At 51.8% G+C, this 12,815-nt stretch overlaps 3 protein-coding genes across 3 annotated transcripts; 2 read left to right on the forward strand and 1 right to left on the reverse strand.

The window, feature by feature from the left end:
- Positions 1–257: 257 nt before the first annotated feature.
- On the reverse strand, positions 258–1,740 carry FIBRA_02256 (uncharacterized protein; the record flags this gene model as incomplete). Its single annotated transcript, XM_012324121.1, has 5 exons — positions 258–370; positions 424–685; positions 738–978; positions 1,032–1,417; positions 1,477–1,740. The coding sequence occupies 5 exons, from the start codon at positions 1,738–1,740 to the stop codon at positions 258–260; spliced, it is 1,266 nt and encodes a 421-aa protein (XP_012179511.1).
- Positions 1,741–2,755: 1,015 nt separating this feature from the next.
- FIBRA_02257 (uncharacterized protein) lies at positions 2,756–9,571 on the forward strand (the record flags this gene model as incomplete). The annotated part of the gene is made up of 39 exons (XM_012324122.1): positions 2,756–2,959; positions 3,013–3,907; positions 3,962–4,267; positions 4,320–4,370; positions 4,426–4,559; positions 4,619–4,645; positions 4,704–4,813; positions 4,870–4,970; positions 5,029–5,090; positions 5,138–5,411; positions 5,471–5,610; positions 5,663–5,693; positions 5,749–5,804; positions 5,857–5,925; positions 5,979–6,009; positions 6,060–6,125; positions 6,179–6,710; positions 6,764–6,836; positions 6,893–6,905; positions 6,957–6,992; positions 7,049–7,087; positions 7,138–7,230; positions 7,286–7,429; positions 7,492–7,499; positions 7,551–7,587; positions 7,644–7,765; positions 7,815–7,845; positions 7,896–8,038; positions 8,095–8,106; positions 8,162–8,194; positions 8,251–8,382; positions 8,434–8,647; positions 8,698–8,771; positions 8,824–8,957; positions 9,013–9,079; positions 9,142–9,152; positions 9,203–9,247; positions 9,301–9,367; positions 9,425–9,571. The coding sequence occupies 39 exons, from the start codon at positions 2,756–2,758 to the stop codon at positions 9,569–9,571; spliced, it is 4,764 nt and encodes a 1,587-aa protein (XP_012179512.1).
- Positions 9,572–10,943: 1,372 nt separating this feature from the next.
- On the forward strand, positions 10,944–11,549 carry FIBRA_02258 (uncharacterized protein; the record flags this gene model as incomplete). The annotated part of the gene is made up of 5 exons (XM_012324123.1): positions 10,944–11,079; positions 11,133–11,148; positions 11,200–11,242; positions 11,296–11,333; positions 11,393–11,549. The coding sequence occupies 5 exons, from the start codon at positions 10,944–10,946 to the stop codon at positions 11,547–11,549; spliced, it is 390 nt and encodes a 129-aa protein (XP_012179513.1).
- Between the last annotated feature and the right edge of the window lie 1,266 nt (positions 11,550–12,815).

Consider the following 12,815-nt stretch of genomic DNA (forward strand, 5'->3'; position numbering starts at 1 on the left):
TTAGATCTGTCTCAGATCCCGAGCGCTCGAGCTGTCCCCGCCCGTGAACATGTCGTCAATGCACCAGCTTCACATTCACCCCGGTGGGCCAGCGCAAGCTGTGCAGGGAAAGCTAATATTACACGCGGCTGATACACGCCCTAACGTACACTAGGTATTGCAAACGGGTTGCGGCATCCCGCCCTCACCACGCCGTATCTGTTTGAATATCCAGCAACGCCCGTAAGCCGCGGTGGTCGGACTAAGAGAACAAGTCGTCACTCGCCTTTCGCCATCCTGCTTCGGGAGGCAAGCCTAACCTCCTCCATGAGCCCAGCAACATGTCTGTCCAGCATCTCGATGTACGGCTTCAGCGACGTCCTCTCCCAATCTGTTTGTCGCGTCAGCCGATATTTACGGAGAACGTTGAGCCAATGGGCTAACCCGAGTGGTGCTCAGTGGCGCCGCTGTCTGCGGCAGCAGGGATTTTGTCAAGCTCCTGGAGCAGCTGTGCCACCGTGGGCACCCGTTCGGGGTCGAATGTGTCCACGTCCGCCGGATCCACGGGAACGCACACTCGTCCCGTCTTCGGGTGGACGCAGAACGGCGCCTTGAGCAAGTGATTCCGGTGCTTGGACACTTCCGCATCGAGGCGGGGATACGTGTACTGGAGGACGATGTCCTCCATGAGGTTTTGAAAGTTCAGCTGCCGTGAAGATGAGTCAGGTCAGGAAACTCGTGCATGAGAGGCAACGTACAAAGGCAGCGCTATGGTCTCCCTTTTCCTTTTTAATCCGCTTGGCTTCTCTCTTCAAGTCGTCCCATTTATCATCCGAAGACCGACTAGAGTCAGCGATCCATTCTTTCTGCAGACGCGCCACCATAGACTGGTCAGGAAGGAGGTGCAGCAGCTCTTCCCAGCCCTCCTTCGAACCAAAACAGTCCTGGTCTGCGAGAACGGTGTCGCTGAATACCGACACCAGCGCGTCTCGTGCAGACCTGCGTCTCGAGGTCAGCAAGGGCGGGCCACGCAGCGAGGACACAGAACCGACCGGATCGACGGGGGGAGGGCGCGCGTGCCCTGCCTGACATTCACCTTCTTGCGCATATCCTTCCCGCCCTGTATGACTGTGAGCCAGCCGACGAGCGCCTTGCGCTGCTCGTCGGTCAGCTCCATCGCCTCCGTGTCCGAGATCCACAGGTGGATGCCGCGCCGGCCGGAGTAGACCCACAGGAGGCGCTGGTAGCCAAACTGGTCGCGGAGGGCGGCGTCGAGCACGCGCACGGCGGCGGCGATGAACGCCCAGCAGCGGCGGCAGATGTCCGCGCCGGCGCAGCAGGTGCGGATGGGGTCGTAGTCGGTCATGTCGATGTCGAACACGAGCTCGCGCAGGAGGGGCACAAACTTGCCCGGCCGGACGGTCTTCCTGTCTCTGGGCTGCGGGGCGTCAGGCGGCGGCAGGGGCGGGCACGCAGGCAGGCGGGCGGGGCACGCACCCGGGCGCTGTACACGGGCCCGATCTCGAAGCGGCTCGGGTTGAGCTTGACGATCTGGCGCTTGAGCTCGTCGGCGTCCTCGAAGGACTGGTAGCGGAGGTAGACGTCGCCCGGGAGGGTGAACGCGAACTCGCGCTGGGTGAAGAGGCGCGTGGGCTTGTGGTCGTGGTTGAGCCAGCCGTAGACGGACTTGTAGGGGTAGAGGCGTTGGTAGAAGACGAGCATGAGCTCTGGGGTGACTGGCTCTCCGTCGGCTATGGACATGGCAGCAGTGGGCTTGGTGGTGAGTAGTGGTGTGGTGGTGGCGAACAAGAACGAACGCGTCCTTCAAGACGCGGCTTGTCACGCGTGACGCGACGCGTTATCACGGAGTTCGGGCTCCGGAGGGCCTCCGGCCGCCGGCCGGTATGAAGGTATTGTTGGAATCGCGACGACCAGTGAGTCACTGTCGAATCGCCGAAACTTGCAGCCAAGGTTTTACGCGTGCGAGGAGGCGGAGCGAGTCAGCGATAGAGATTAAATGAGAAGGCAGAGGAGTGAGTGAGAGGGATACTACTTCAAAGAAATTGAGAGGGGGAGAATGCATTTGTCCGTCGTCGCGACTTATTTTTTACTTACACATTCGGTCACCGCACGGCAACTCGGCGGTGTAAGGTGCTGGGTCTCAGCCGGGTAATAACGATTCCACGAATTCAGCAGCGTCCCCTCCCCACTTTTTCCCCAGGCTCCTTTGTACAATTGGATCTCGACCGTCTTGGCTAGACTACGACAATGCAGCCACCCGCAGTCGATCTTATTTATTACAGCTGGTGATCAGTGTTCTCTTCGGTTGCAGCCAAGTTCGGTCAAGTTCCATTAATCATTTGCATTCATTCCCGACTGTCGGGGGCGGGTGTGGCGGGGCGCCAGCTCGCAAGTCACACCGTCACATCACGGAGTGCCTGAGTCGGATGCCCGGTCGGCGGTCGCACTGACTCGCCTCTTTCTTTCTTTCCGTTCGCTTTCCATAGACACATCGTCCTGCCCAGTGCAGCGCGATAGGCGGGTAGGCTCCCCTTTGCTTTGCCAGCCTCGACGAGACTAACGCTGCAGACGCGCCTACTGCACGTCAGGATAGACAAGACTGCCCTATAGATAGCGAGCTAATCGGTCACCTTGTGGAGTTTTTGATTCGAGGTGACTCTTCGCGACGCGTGTCCTCGGTTCCGCTTGAGGTCCCAGCGCGCAAATATTCAAGAGGGCCTTGCGAGTCGACAGTGCTACCCCCACCCTGCCTGCTATGCCACAGTACCAGCTCCCAGTTGCCATTACCTTGGCCATCGGTGCTGCATGCAGTCTCGTGGTCTACCTGCTTTCTCGCCCTAGTGAAGGAAGCATCAAGCTCGACGAATCCGAAGAGCTGCAGCATGACCCGTTCGACGTCACAACACCCCAGGATATCGTCGATGGCACCCCCGTTAACGGAGATGCGTTCTGGTCTACAGTGCGTATAGACTCGTGTAATCGTCGCAAGGACGGTCATCTCATTGTATACAGATGCGGATACGCAAGCTCGTCTTGTCGCTCTTGTTTGCCACCGTTCTCACCATCCAGTGCGTCTGCCTTGGATGGTCCGGAATAGAACGAGACTACGTCCAGTTACCCATCTACGTCATCCATGTCGTCTTCGCGCTCTATTCCCTCGTTCTCGCCGTCCGCTCGATCCACCAAAAGGATCATGCTCACGCCGAGTCCATAGTACATATTTTTACGTTGACGTTCATGGCGACAAGTCTCCTCTTCACCACAGCCATCTTGCCGGCAAAGTCCTTCGCAGAGCTGACTTTCTACCAGACTTCGCCCATCCCGCTAGGTCTGTGGTATGCAACGCTCGGTCTGTACTTCGTCGCGTGCGCGATCTCAGCGACGACCCCCTGCGGCCCACCTTTGTACTATCCCCCAGAGCAGATCTACTCGGACAAAACCGTGATGAAGCTCAGCAACGCCGACTCCAGCAACGTCTGCGGTGTCACCGGCGCGTCTGTCCTCGATACGCTGCTTTTCTCGTACACCACCAAAGTTGTCATGCTCGGCAACATCGCCGAGAGCCTCGAGATCGCCGACCTGCCCATCGTGCCTGGCGATATGCGCGCCACGACAATATTCTCGAACATGCGCGGCGCGATGCGCCGCTGGAAGCTTCGTGTGGGTTCGTGGAGGCCGCGTCCTGGCTCTGGCTGGGAACTCGGCTACCGTCTTTTGAGGGTGAACGCGTGGCTTCTGACCTCGGTCATCTCCCTCGCGGCCATCGCCGCGGTGCTGTTCTACACGCCGGCTTATTTCCTGCAGCACGTCGTGCAGTACCTCGAGGTCGATCCTGATCGGACGGACAGGGGCTGGGGCTGGGTGTACTGCGCGGGTCTCTTCTTCAGCAACGCGATCACGCAGCTGAGTAGGTATTTTTGTTCTGCGCGCGGGTCTTTGCGCTGATGTATATCTCTGCTAGTCACCGGCCAGCTCTGGTCCCTCTCGACGACGACTCTGCAGGTCCGCTTCCGTGTGCAGCTGAACTCGATTCTTTTCGCCAAGACTCTGGTGCGCAAGGATGTCGCTTCCTCTTCTGGGCCTACTCCAGGCACTGCTGGCGCCGAAGGCGACGCACCGGCCAGTGGTGCTGCTGAGGAGGACGGAAAGGCGAAGGACGACGACGAAGAGAACGACGACTTTTCGAGCAAGGCGCAGATCATGACACTTATGACGACGGATGTTGACCGCGTCAGCGAGTTTGCCTGGCATTTGTTCACATTAATAGGTACGCACCTGCCAGCTTGTGCAGAGCCCATTCTCAAGTGACTCGATTGCAGACTCTCCGATCGAGTTGGTCATCGGTACTCTTTTCTTGTATCATCTGCTTGGTATGCTGTAATGTCTTCCGTTGCGCTCATTCGTTTTCTGACATAAATCTTGAAGGTGCCTCATGTTTCTTCGGTTTGGCCGTGACTTGTCTGTTCCTGCCGCTGAATCATTATGCCGGCAAGGTGGTTGTGGGCGCCCAGGACAACTTGATGAAAGCCCGAGACGAACGTGTGGGTCTCATGAATGAAGTTCGTCGTTCTCCCCTTGGCGTATCTCTTCGTTTTTGATTGACACATGTTCCCCTCAGATCCTCGGTGGTATTCGCATGCTCAAGGTATGGCCGATTTCGCGAGTTTTGAGGCATGCGATGCTAATTGCTACATGTGGGGTAGTTCATGGCATGGGAGCGCAGTTTTGAAGAGCGAGTGATGAAAATCCGTGCCCGAGAGCTTAAGTTCCAGCGACTCAACTACAATATTGAGATCGTCTTCAACACGATTTGGTAAAGTTCCATCGTCTTCCGTGACATGTAGTTTTTCTTACACTGTTACTTTTCAGGAATGCATCCCCGATTCTCGTTACACTTGTTTCCTTCTGGCACTTCACCGTTGTCCGTCAACAGGTCCTTACCCCGTCGATCGCATTCACAGCCATCTCGGGTCAGTATCCCATATTCCTGCTGCTAAAGTTCTAGTCTGAGTATTTGTTGCCCAACAGTTTTCAATGAGATGAAATTCGCCTTGAACGCGCTTCCCGAGACATTCATCAACATGCTCCAAGTATGTCCATCGCTCTCTCCGCAGTCTCTCCTCTGATGGTTTGGTAGTCTCTCGTGTCCATGAGACGTATTGAGAAGTATCTGCACGGCGCTGAAGTAGAGAAGGTCAGGCCACTCGACGGCGAGGCTCAGCCCATCGCGCTGCAGAACGCTACCATCACCTGGCCGCAAGACCGCACGCGAGGAGCGAGCGCCACGCCTTCTGCTGCGTCGACGCCCAAAAACAAGTTCGTCTTGATAGACCTCAGCCTCGATTTCCCTCTGGGCGAGCTGTCCCTGATTTGTGGTAAACTCGGATGTGGAAAGTCTCTGCTGCTTCTGGGTATGCGCTGCATCCTTGAGGTGAATTTCTTGGCGGGCTGATGTGATTTTTGATGATAGCGCTCCTTGGTGAAGCCGACGTGCTAGCTGGCCAGTTGACGTGCCCCCGTTCGCCGCCTGACGCGCTCGCCTCCTTCACTGGGGTCATTCCGCCTGAGGACGAGTGGATTGTGCAGGGCGTTTGTGCGTATGTCCCGCAGGTGAGTGGTCGTCATATGGAGTCCACATGTCCTGGGCTGACGAGCGTGGAAGACGGCATGGCTTCGGAATGCTTCGATTAGAGGTGCGTTGTCTGCTCAATGCCCTGCTAGTCTCATTATGATCCTCACGTTCTGTAGATAATATTTTGTTCGATCTGCCGTACGTTGAGGAACGATACCAGAAGACTCTAGAGGTGAATGGTCCGCGCGATTTGTGGGAGGTCGTCTTTAGCTTATTCTCATTAGGTGTGCGCACTGCTCAGCGACTTGAAAATCCTCGAAGACGGCGATATGTCTGAGATTGGAGAACGCGGAGTGAGTCTTTGTTGCACTGGTTTCCTTTTCGCATTTCTGAACTATTCTTCTAGGTCAACCTATCCGGAGGTCAAAAAGCTAGAGGTGAGCCAAAAAATAGTCATTTCTGTATGGGTCTACTCATAACTGTCTAGTTTCGCTGGCTCGTGCCGTGTACTCTCGTGCTTCTGTGCTCTTACTCGACGATGTTCTCTCGGCTGGTGAGCAATTCGTCCTCTATGTTGACATGCACAGTAAACTTATATACCTATAGTGGACGCCCACACTGCCCGTCATCTTTACAACGAGTGCTTGAAGGGCGATCTTATGCGCGGACGAACGGTCATTTTGGTGTCCCACCACGTCCAACTCTGTGTCCCCGGCGCCAGCTACATCGTCGCTCTCGACAACGGTCGAGTCCTATACCAGGGTGACCGCGACAAGTTCCGTTCGTCTGGCGTCTTGAGCACGCTCGTCCAATCTGGCGCGGCGGACCCGGCGGACGACCAGGAGGACAAGACCGTGGCTGACATCGAGGATCTCTCCGAGAAGACCGAAAAGGATGATGCGGCAGAAAGCAGCGCAGATAGCAGTTCCACCGTCGCTCCTGGTGCGGACACGAAGCCCGAGGAGAAGAAGACCCCGCGAAAGCTCATTGAAGAGGAAAAGCGAGCTGTTGGGCGGATCAGCAAGGACATCTGGATGACCTACATCAGCGCTTGCGGTGGCTATATTTATTGGATATTATTCGTGTTTTCCCTCTTCCTCGCCGCATTGAGTCCTGTAGCGGAGAATGGATGGCTTCGGTACGTGGAGGAATGTTGTCCGAGTCCGTTGATGTGCTGAATGATTCCCCTAGTGTCTGGACAGGGTCAGCTCTGGAGAGTGACGCTCCCAAGGGCCCTGTCTTTTACATTACTATCTATGCGGCTGTAAGTGCAGCAATGCTAGCTGTTGTGTTCTCAAATACTGAGAGTCTGTTGCGCAGATCACAGCGGCTGGTACGAGTATTGTGCCAAGGGTTTTTCTTGCTAACTCACTTTGGCTTTAAGGCGTGGTACTCTCTACTGTGCGATGGATTGTCCTTTGTGAGTGATGGTTCATGTCCAAGTGGTGACTGCGTGATTCAATTGCCAATAATTAGATCAGGGTGGTATCCATGCTTCTACAGTACTGTACAAGAGTGCGAGTTCTTAAAGCTCTTTCCGCTGTACCTTGCTCATGTCTAGTTAGGGTTGCTTGAGGGTGTCCTGTTCGCGAATATCAGATTCCACGATACCGTTTCTCGAGGTCGCTTGCTCAACCGTTTCGGTAAGGACTTTGAAGGTAAGGGATTTATACCTATCATTTTACGAATCGATGTATGCTTACCTCAATGTAGGAATCGACAGCAATCTGCCCGACAACTTTGGTCGTAGTATGGCGTACGGTTTGTCAGCCGCGACGACGTTCGTCACCATCACCTATGTCGGGGGCTTCCCTTTCCTGCTGGCATCTATCATCTTTGGCGCACTTTATTACAGCGGTGAGTGGGGCTTAACTGGATCGTTCAAATGATGTATCATTATACTGATTCACTATTTCCAGTTGGGAGGGTATGTCTTCGCTTTTCTATTCCATTTTATCTCGCCTTATTGTGCGTATAGGTGTATGGCCAAACATCTCGTGATATGCGTCGTTTAGGTATGGCTGAATTAGAGACATAATCATACCGATAGTCACTGATTCATATTTGATAGACTCTGTGACACGCTCGCCTCTCTACTCCATCTACGGTGAAACGATTGCGGGCGTTACTGTATTACGTGCATTCGGTGCATCCACCAAGTTCATGAGAGATATGCTCCGCTGCGTGGATACCGTGAGTTACGGCTCAGATGTGTTCCATGCATAGACTGAACATGGTCTAGAACTCGAATCCGTACTACTGGATGTGGGGAGGTATGTGGTCCCTGTGTACCTCTCAGAAGTTTCGATTGATTGTTCTATAGTGAACCGCTGGTTGTCTGCCCGCTTCAATCTTTTGTCCAGCGCCGTTGTGGGTGTCACCGCCTTCGTCGCTATCTTGACGCCTGGCATTAGTGCTTCCCTGGCCGGTTTCGCACTTGCGTTCGCATCGACCGTCTTGAACGACGTGAGTACAATTGCTGTAATATTAGTTCTGCATGATCTGAGTTTCGGATGTCGCAGCTGCTGTTCTTGGTATGTCTATCAGCTGGAGGTGATCTGACACGTGTTTATTCATCATGAAATGAAGGTCCGCCGATTTGTGGGTCTCGAGCAGTCCTTGGTAAGTATAGGTTGATGTTGTGCCAATAGTTTCTCATTGATCATTGCGCCCATCAGGTTGCCGTGGAACGTATCAAGGAGTTCTCGGAGTTGCCTCGCGAGCCACCGGAATTCATCGAGCCCCGTCCTCCTGCTTCGTGGCCCGAGAAGGGATCTATCAAGTGCGAAAATTTGGTGATCCGATACGCTGTAAGCTACTCTTCCGGATGCACATCGACCTCGTTAATTGATCGTTCGTAGCCTGATCTCCCCAATGTGCTTCACAACCTGAATTTCGAAATCAAGCCGGGTGAGAAAGTCGGTGTCCTCGGTAGAACCGGTTCGGGCAAGAGTACCTTGGCGTTGTCATTCTTCCGCTTCGTTGAGCCCAATGAGGGTCGCATAGTTATTGACGACTTGGATATCTCAAAAATGGGTCTAAGTGACCTGCGCAGCAAACTTACAATCATCCCTCGTGAGTGGCCACGCTTTGTTGTCGAAGGGAGTGCTCAGCAATATCTTCAGAGGATCCTACGATCCTGAGCGGAACGCTGCGCTCCACCCTTGACGTCTTCAATGAGTACGAAGATGCAGAGATTGTAAGTTTCCAAGGCGATTACTTTTGCTTGTTATTGCTCAAACCACATCTAGTATGAAGCATTACGGCGCGTACATCTGATTCCCAGTAGTGATACGCCAGCAGAAGATGCTGAGACAGTCAACGCAAATGTTTTCCGCAACCTTGACTCGGCTGTGTCTGAGGGTGGAGAGAATTTCTCCAGCGGGTACGCACTGCTTTAGTGTCCAATCATCTGTGTCGTGTTTAACATGGATGAACAGAGAGAAGCAGTTACTTTGCATGGCCCGTGCAATCCTGAAGCGGTCCAAGGTATTACTAATGGATGAGGTATGTCTTTTCAATTGGTCGCAGCGAGAAGTGATATTGATGGTTGTATGCCACTATTATAGGCAACTGCTAGGTATGAATAGTTTGACTGTGACTGAGCGGTGTTAATTGGTGTTGAAATAGCGTTGACTACGCAACGGATGAGCTGATTGGCAAAACAATTAGACAGTGCGTGACTCTGTCCTTCCTTGACCTACGATTGATTCTGATTTGATTCTCAGCGAGTTCGCCGAGAGTACTATCCTCACGATTGCACATCGATTACGCACGGTCATTGACTACGACAGGGTTTGTTTTTAAACCCTTAGCAACCTGATGATAGTTCTGACGCAGTCTCTGCATCAGGTTATGCTGCTTGACCAAGGCCGGATTGCAGAGTTCGATAAACCTGGTGCATTGCTTGCAGACCCTTCGTCCAGCTTCCACGCGTTGTGCAAGGCGACGGGTAAGAACGAGTTCTCAGTACTCAAGAAAATGGCTGGTGTTCCGTGATAGATGCATTCCGTAATGGAAGATGCCGACCATACTGACTTCGTGATGTAGTAGTATCGTCTTGATTGAATTATAATCAGCGGGGGTTTTTGACACGTTTGTGATGAGAGCCGAATCCTGGGTGCGTGGGTATGTCGTTGTCGGTCTTGGTATGCCATCGTGCTGTGACCGCTCAAGACCACTTTGTTCATGCGTTTCCGGAGCAATCTCAACATGCTCTTGCGGCAGGTGTGGGATTGAAGTATCATGATGATCAGTCGTTGCGGGCGTTGGAAATCTTCCATCGGAACGTCATCTGTCGCTGGGTTCTTAGTGCGACGAACACCATCATCGCATCCCATGACATGAGCGCATGAGCTGTTGAGCTATTGAGCGCGTATAATTGCCCGTACGTGCTGGACACCCTATCGCCTTCGGCTACTTCTTCACCATATGTGTAGTCTGTGACTATTCCATGCGATGAACCGGGACACGTAGGTCGTTCTTCAAAACAATACTGAAATATGATCGCTAACTTGTTTGTTCGATACTCGGCCCTTGTCAGTATTGCATCTGCTGCTACAACCAGTGAGCTGATTTGTGTCAGCTATATGCAAAATGATCAGTGTCTGACTCTATTGTCTCCTGTAGCTATTGTCCTCTATGAGTTCGTCATTTCTTTTAAGGCCGAGGTAGAGCAATTCTGGTGTAGCAAAACAACATGGGCGGCACTGGTGTTCTTCGTCACCCGCTATGTCACCTTGGTCAATCGAGCGGCCTTGATCGCCTTGATGGTACTTAACTGGCAGGAAACGTGTCCAAATAAAGTGAGCGGCTTGATTGCCATACGTTCGGCTTCTAAAAATAGTTGATGAAGAGGTGAACGCTTTCGCGAGTGTCCTCAAGTTCAGCCACTCTGACCAGTGGCTAGCTGCTTAATCATTGTATGGATAGAAGCAACGACCACTTTCATAGGACTATCCACCGTTGCATGTAGGCCAATTTCCTTTAATCGCCATGGTGCTTACATTGATCCAAACTTTCAGTGATCTCAACAATGAGAATCTCTGCCTTGTGGAATCGCAATATTCCAATTTTGTTATCACTTTTGGCACTCACTTTTGTCCTACCCATCGTGTATATGGTGAGCAGTCATCGCTTTCTGTGAAAGAATTTCAAGGGGATTTCAAGATGGTAATTTGCAGACATATATCGCTCCATGCAACAATATAGTGCCGATACTTAGTATGTGAGTATGTAAACAAGTATTATATCGACATTTTAATGCATTTACTCATACATTTCTCAGCTGTGCTAGTGAGTGTGTTGTCTATGGTAAGGTTATTTGGTAACATAGCTGAGCTCACTACTCGTAGACGTTGACATAGGAATTATGGTGTCTCGTCTTACCAGTATCATCGCAGATTTTCTGGTCATTGTTTTGACCTGGGTTCGAACGTACCGGGTGTACAAGCTTACCTCGACAGTCAAATTGAAGACAAACTTATCGGAACTCCTTCTCCGAGACGGTAAGCTTTGACGTTGGTGATCATATACTATCCTTCTGATGATTCAGCTACAGGAACGGCGTATTTTTTGTCAGTAAAAATGACAAAGCTTTGCAACCACGATCTGACTTGTGCAACTAGGGCCGTGCTTGCATTCAACTCAGTGACGATGGCATTTGGAACGGTAGAATTTTCGTATTGCACGCTACATAGTAATCACTCATTGTTTGACTGTAGTATACGCAGATCACGATCAAATTTGCCGACCTTGCTGCGTTGGTGCATCGCCTTCTTTATCGCACACTGCTAATAAATTGCCCACTCGGCCTTTCAGATTGTCTTCCATCTTTATGTCGCGCCTAATGCTCGATCTCCGAGAGGCTCTCGTGCGCTCGTTCACTGGATCTGCTGCGGACCGAATCGTCGACATAGACACTGAGGACAGCTTTCTATGGGACGTCGACGAGCTTGATACTCGCGTGACGGGGTAGAGCTCTTCACAATGTGATTTCCGCCTGAGGGACTTAGTCGCTCCAGAACGTGCATTGAATGTATAGCGACTAATCTGGACTACAATGAACAGGGCCTATCCGACTTGTCTTAATTTGTATCATGGTCTCTCTGATATTGGAATAACAACTACCCCTAGGGGTCCTGAGATGCCCTCATTGGTCTCACAAGAAACATCTTCATTCATACCTCTGGGAGATTTCCTGGTTCGGGCATCGTTCCCTGCTGCTTTGAAGCATATCAAGTCCAATAACACATTTCGTCCCAGTCATGCAGTTGGCAACTTCTGAGTGTCTCATTTCTAGGATTGCTTTTGCTTCTGAATTTTCGTCGTATCGTGCAGTAACTCGCCCCACCGCCCAGGATGGTAGGTGTTGTGACAGGCGCAGTATCTCGCATTTCAGTAATAATCGAATAGTGACTGCTTTAATCGATGCACAGTTATCCTCTGCACACTTATGATCTGAATGAATCTGCTAATCCATACCTCGAACCATACTTGAAACCTTAAAACACGATGAACATATATTCGTTATGCAACCAAACCGTTTGGAGCGAAAAATCGAATCAATCAACTCACGGTGACAATTAATCAATGCGTAGCATGTCAACGTCACGTAACGAGAATTCAAACGCACCAACTCTTCAAGCACATGTAAGTGTAGATATAATTGAAGCTCGGGCTTCTTGACATGATGTCCGTATTCAGCTGATAGAAGTCTCAAAATCAGTGCACTTCCCCACAAACATACAGCAGAGTAGTAAAGGTCTCGAATGACAGGCCAGCATCTAGTAAGTAGTGCTGCTGTTGGGCTTACTGACTCGAAAAGTATATATACATATGTCTTTTATCATGTACGGATCTTTGTCGTTCATTTCATTACATCCTCGGACTCGACAGGTAAGGCGTGCGAGGCCCGCCAAGCCACAAGCCCCGGGACCATCCTACCATCGTGCTCCAATCCCGCTTCACTGTATTCTCTGTGGGGTTGCACATCAGTGCATCCAAGTTTGCTGGAGCCTACAGCCACTCACCGCCACGTGGGACATAGAGGTGCTATAGAATATCCAAGACGGGTCACGGAAAACACATCACCTCGTCGTGTACTGGCACCAAGGCAGCGATCTTGAGGTTGATGTGGGTTGAAGACACTTCCAAAAACGAATCAGCTACCTTTCAGAGACAAATTATTCAATTTGTGCCGATGGAGATTGGACTCTTATCGAATCATAGACAAAGGCTTGTA

This window comes from Fibroporia radiculosa, assembly GCF_000313525.1.
Source record: "Fibroporia radiculosa TFFH 294 genomic supercontigs, scaffold1148, whole genome shotgun sequence".
NCBI lineage: Eukaryota > Fungi > Basidiomycota > Agaricomycetes > Polyporales > Fibroporiaceae > Fibroporia > Fibroporia radiculosa.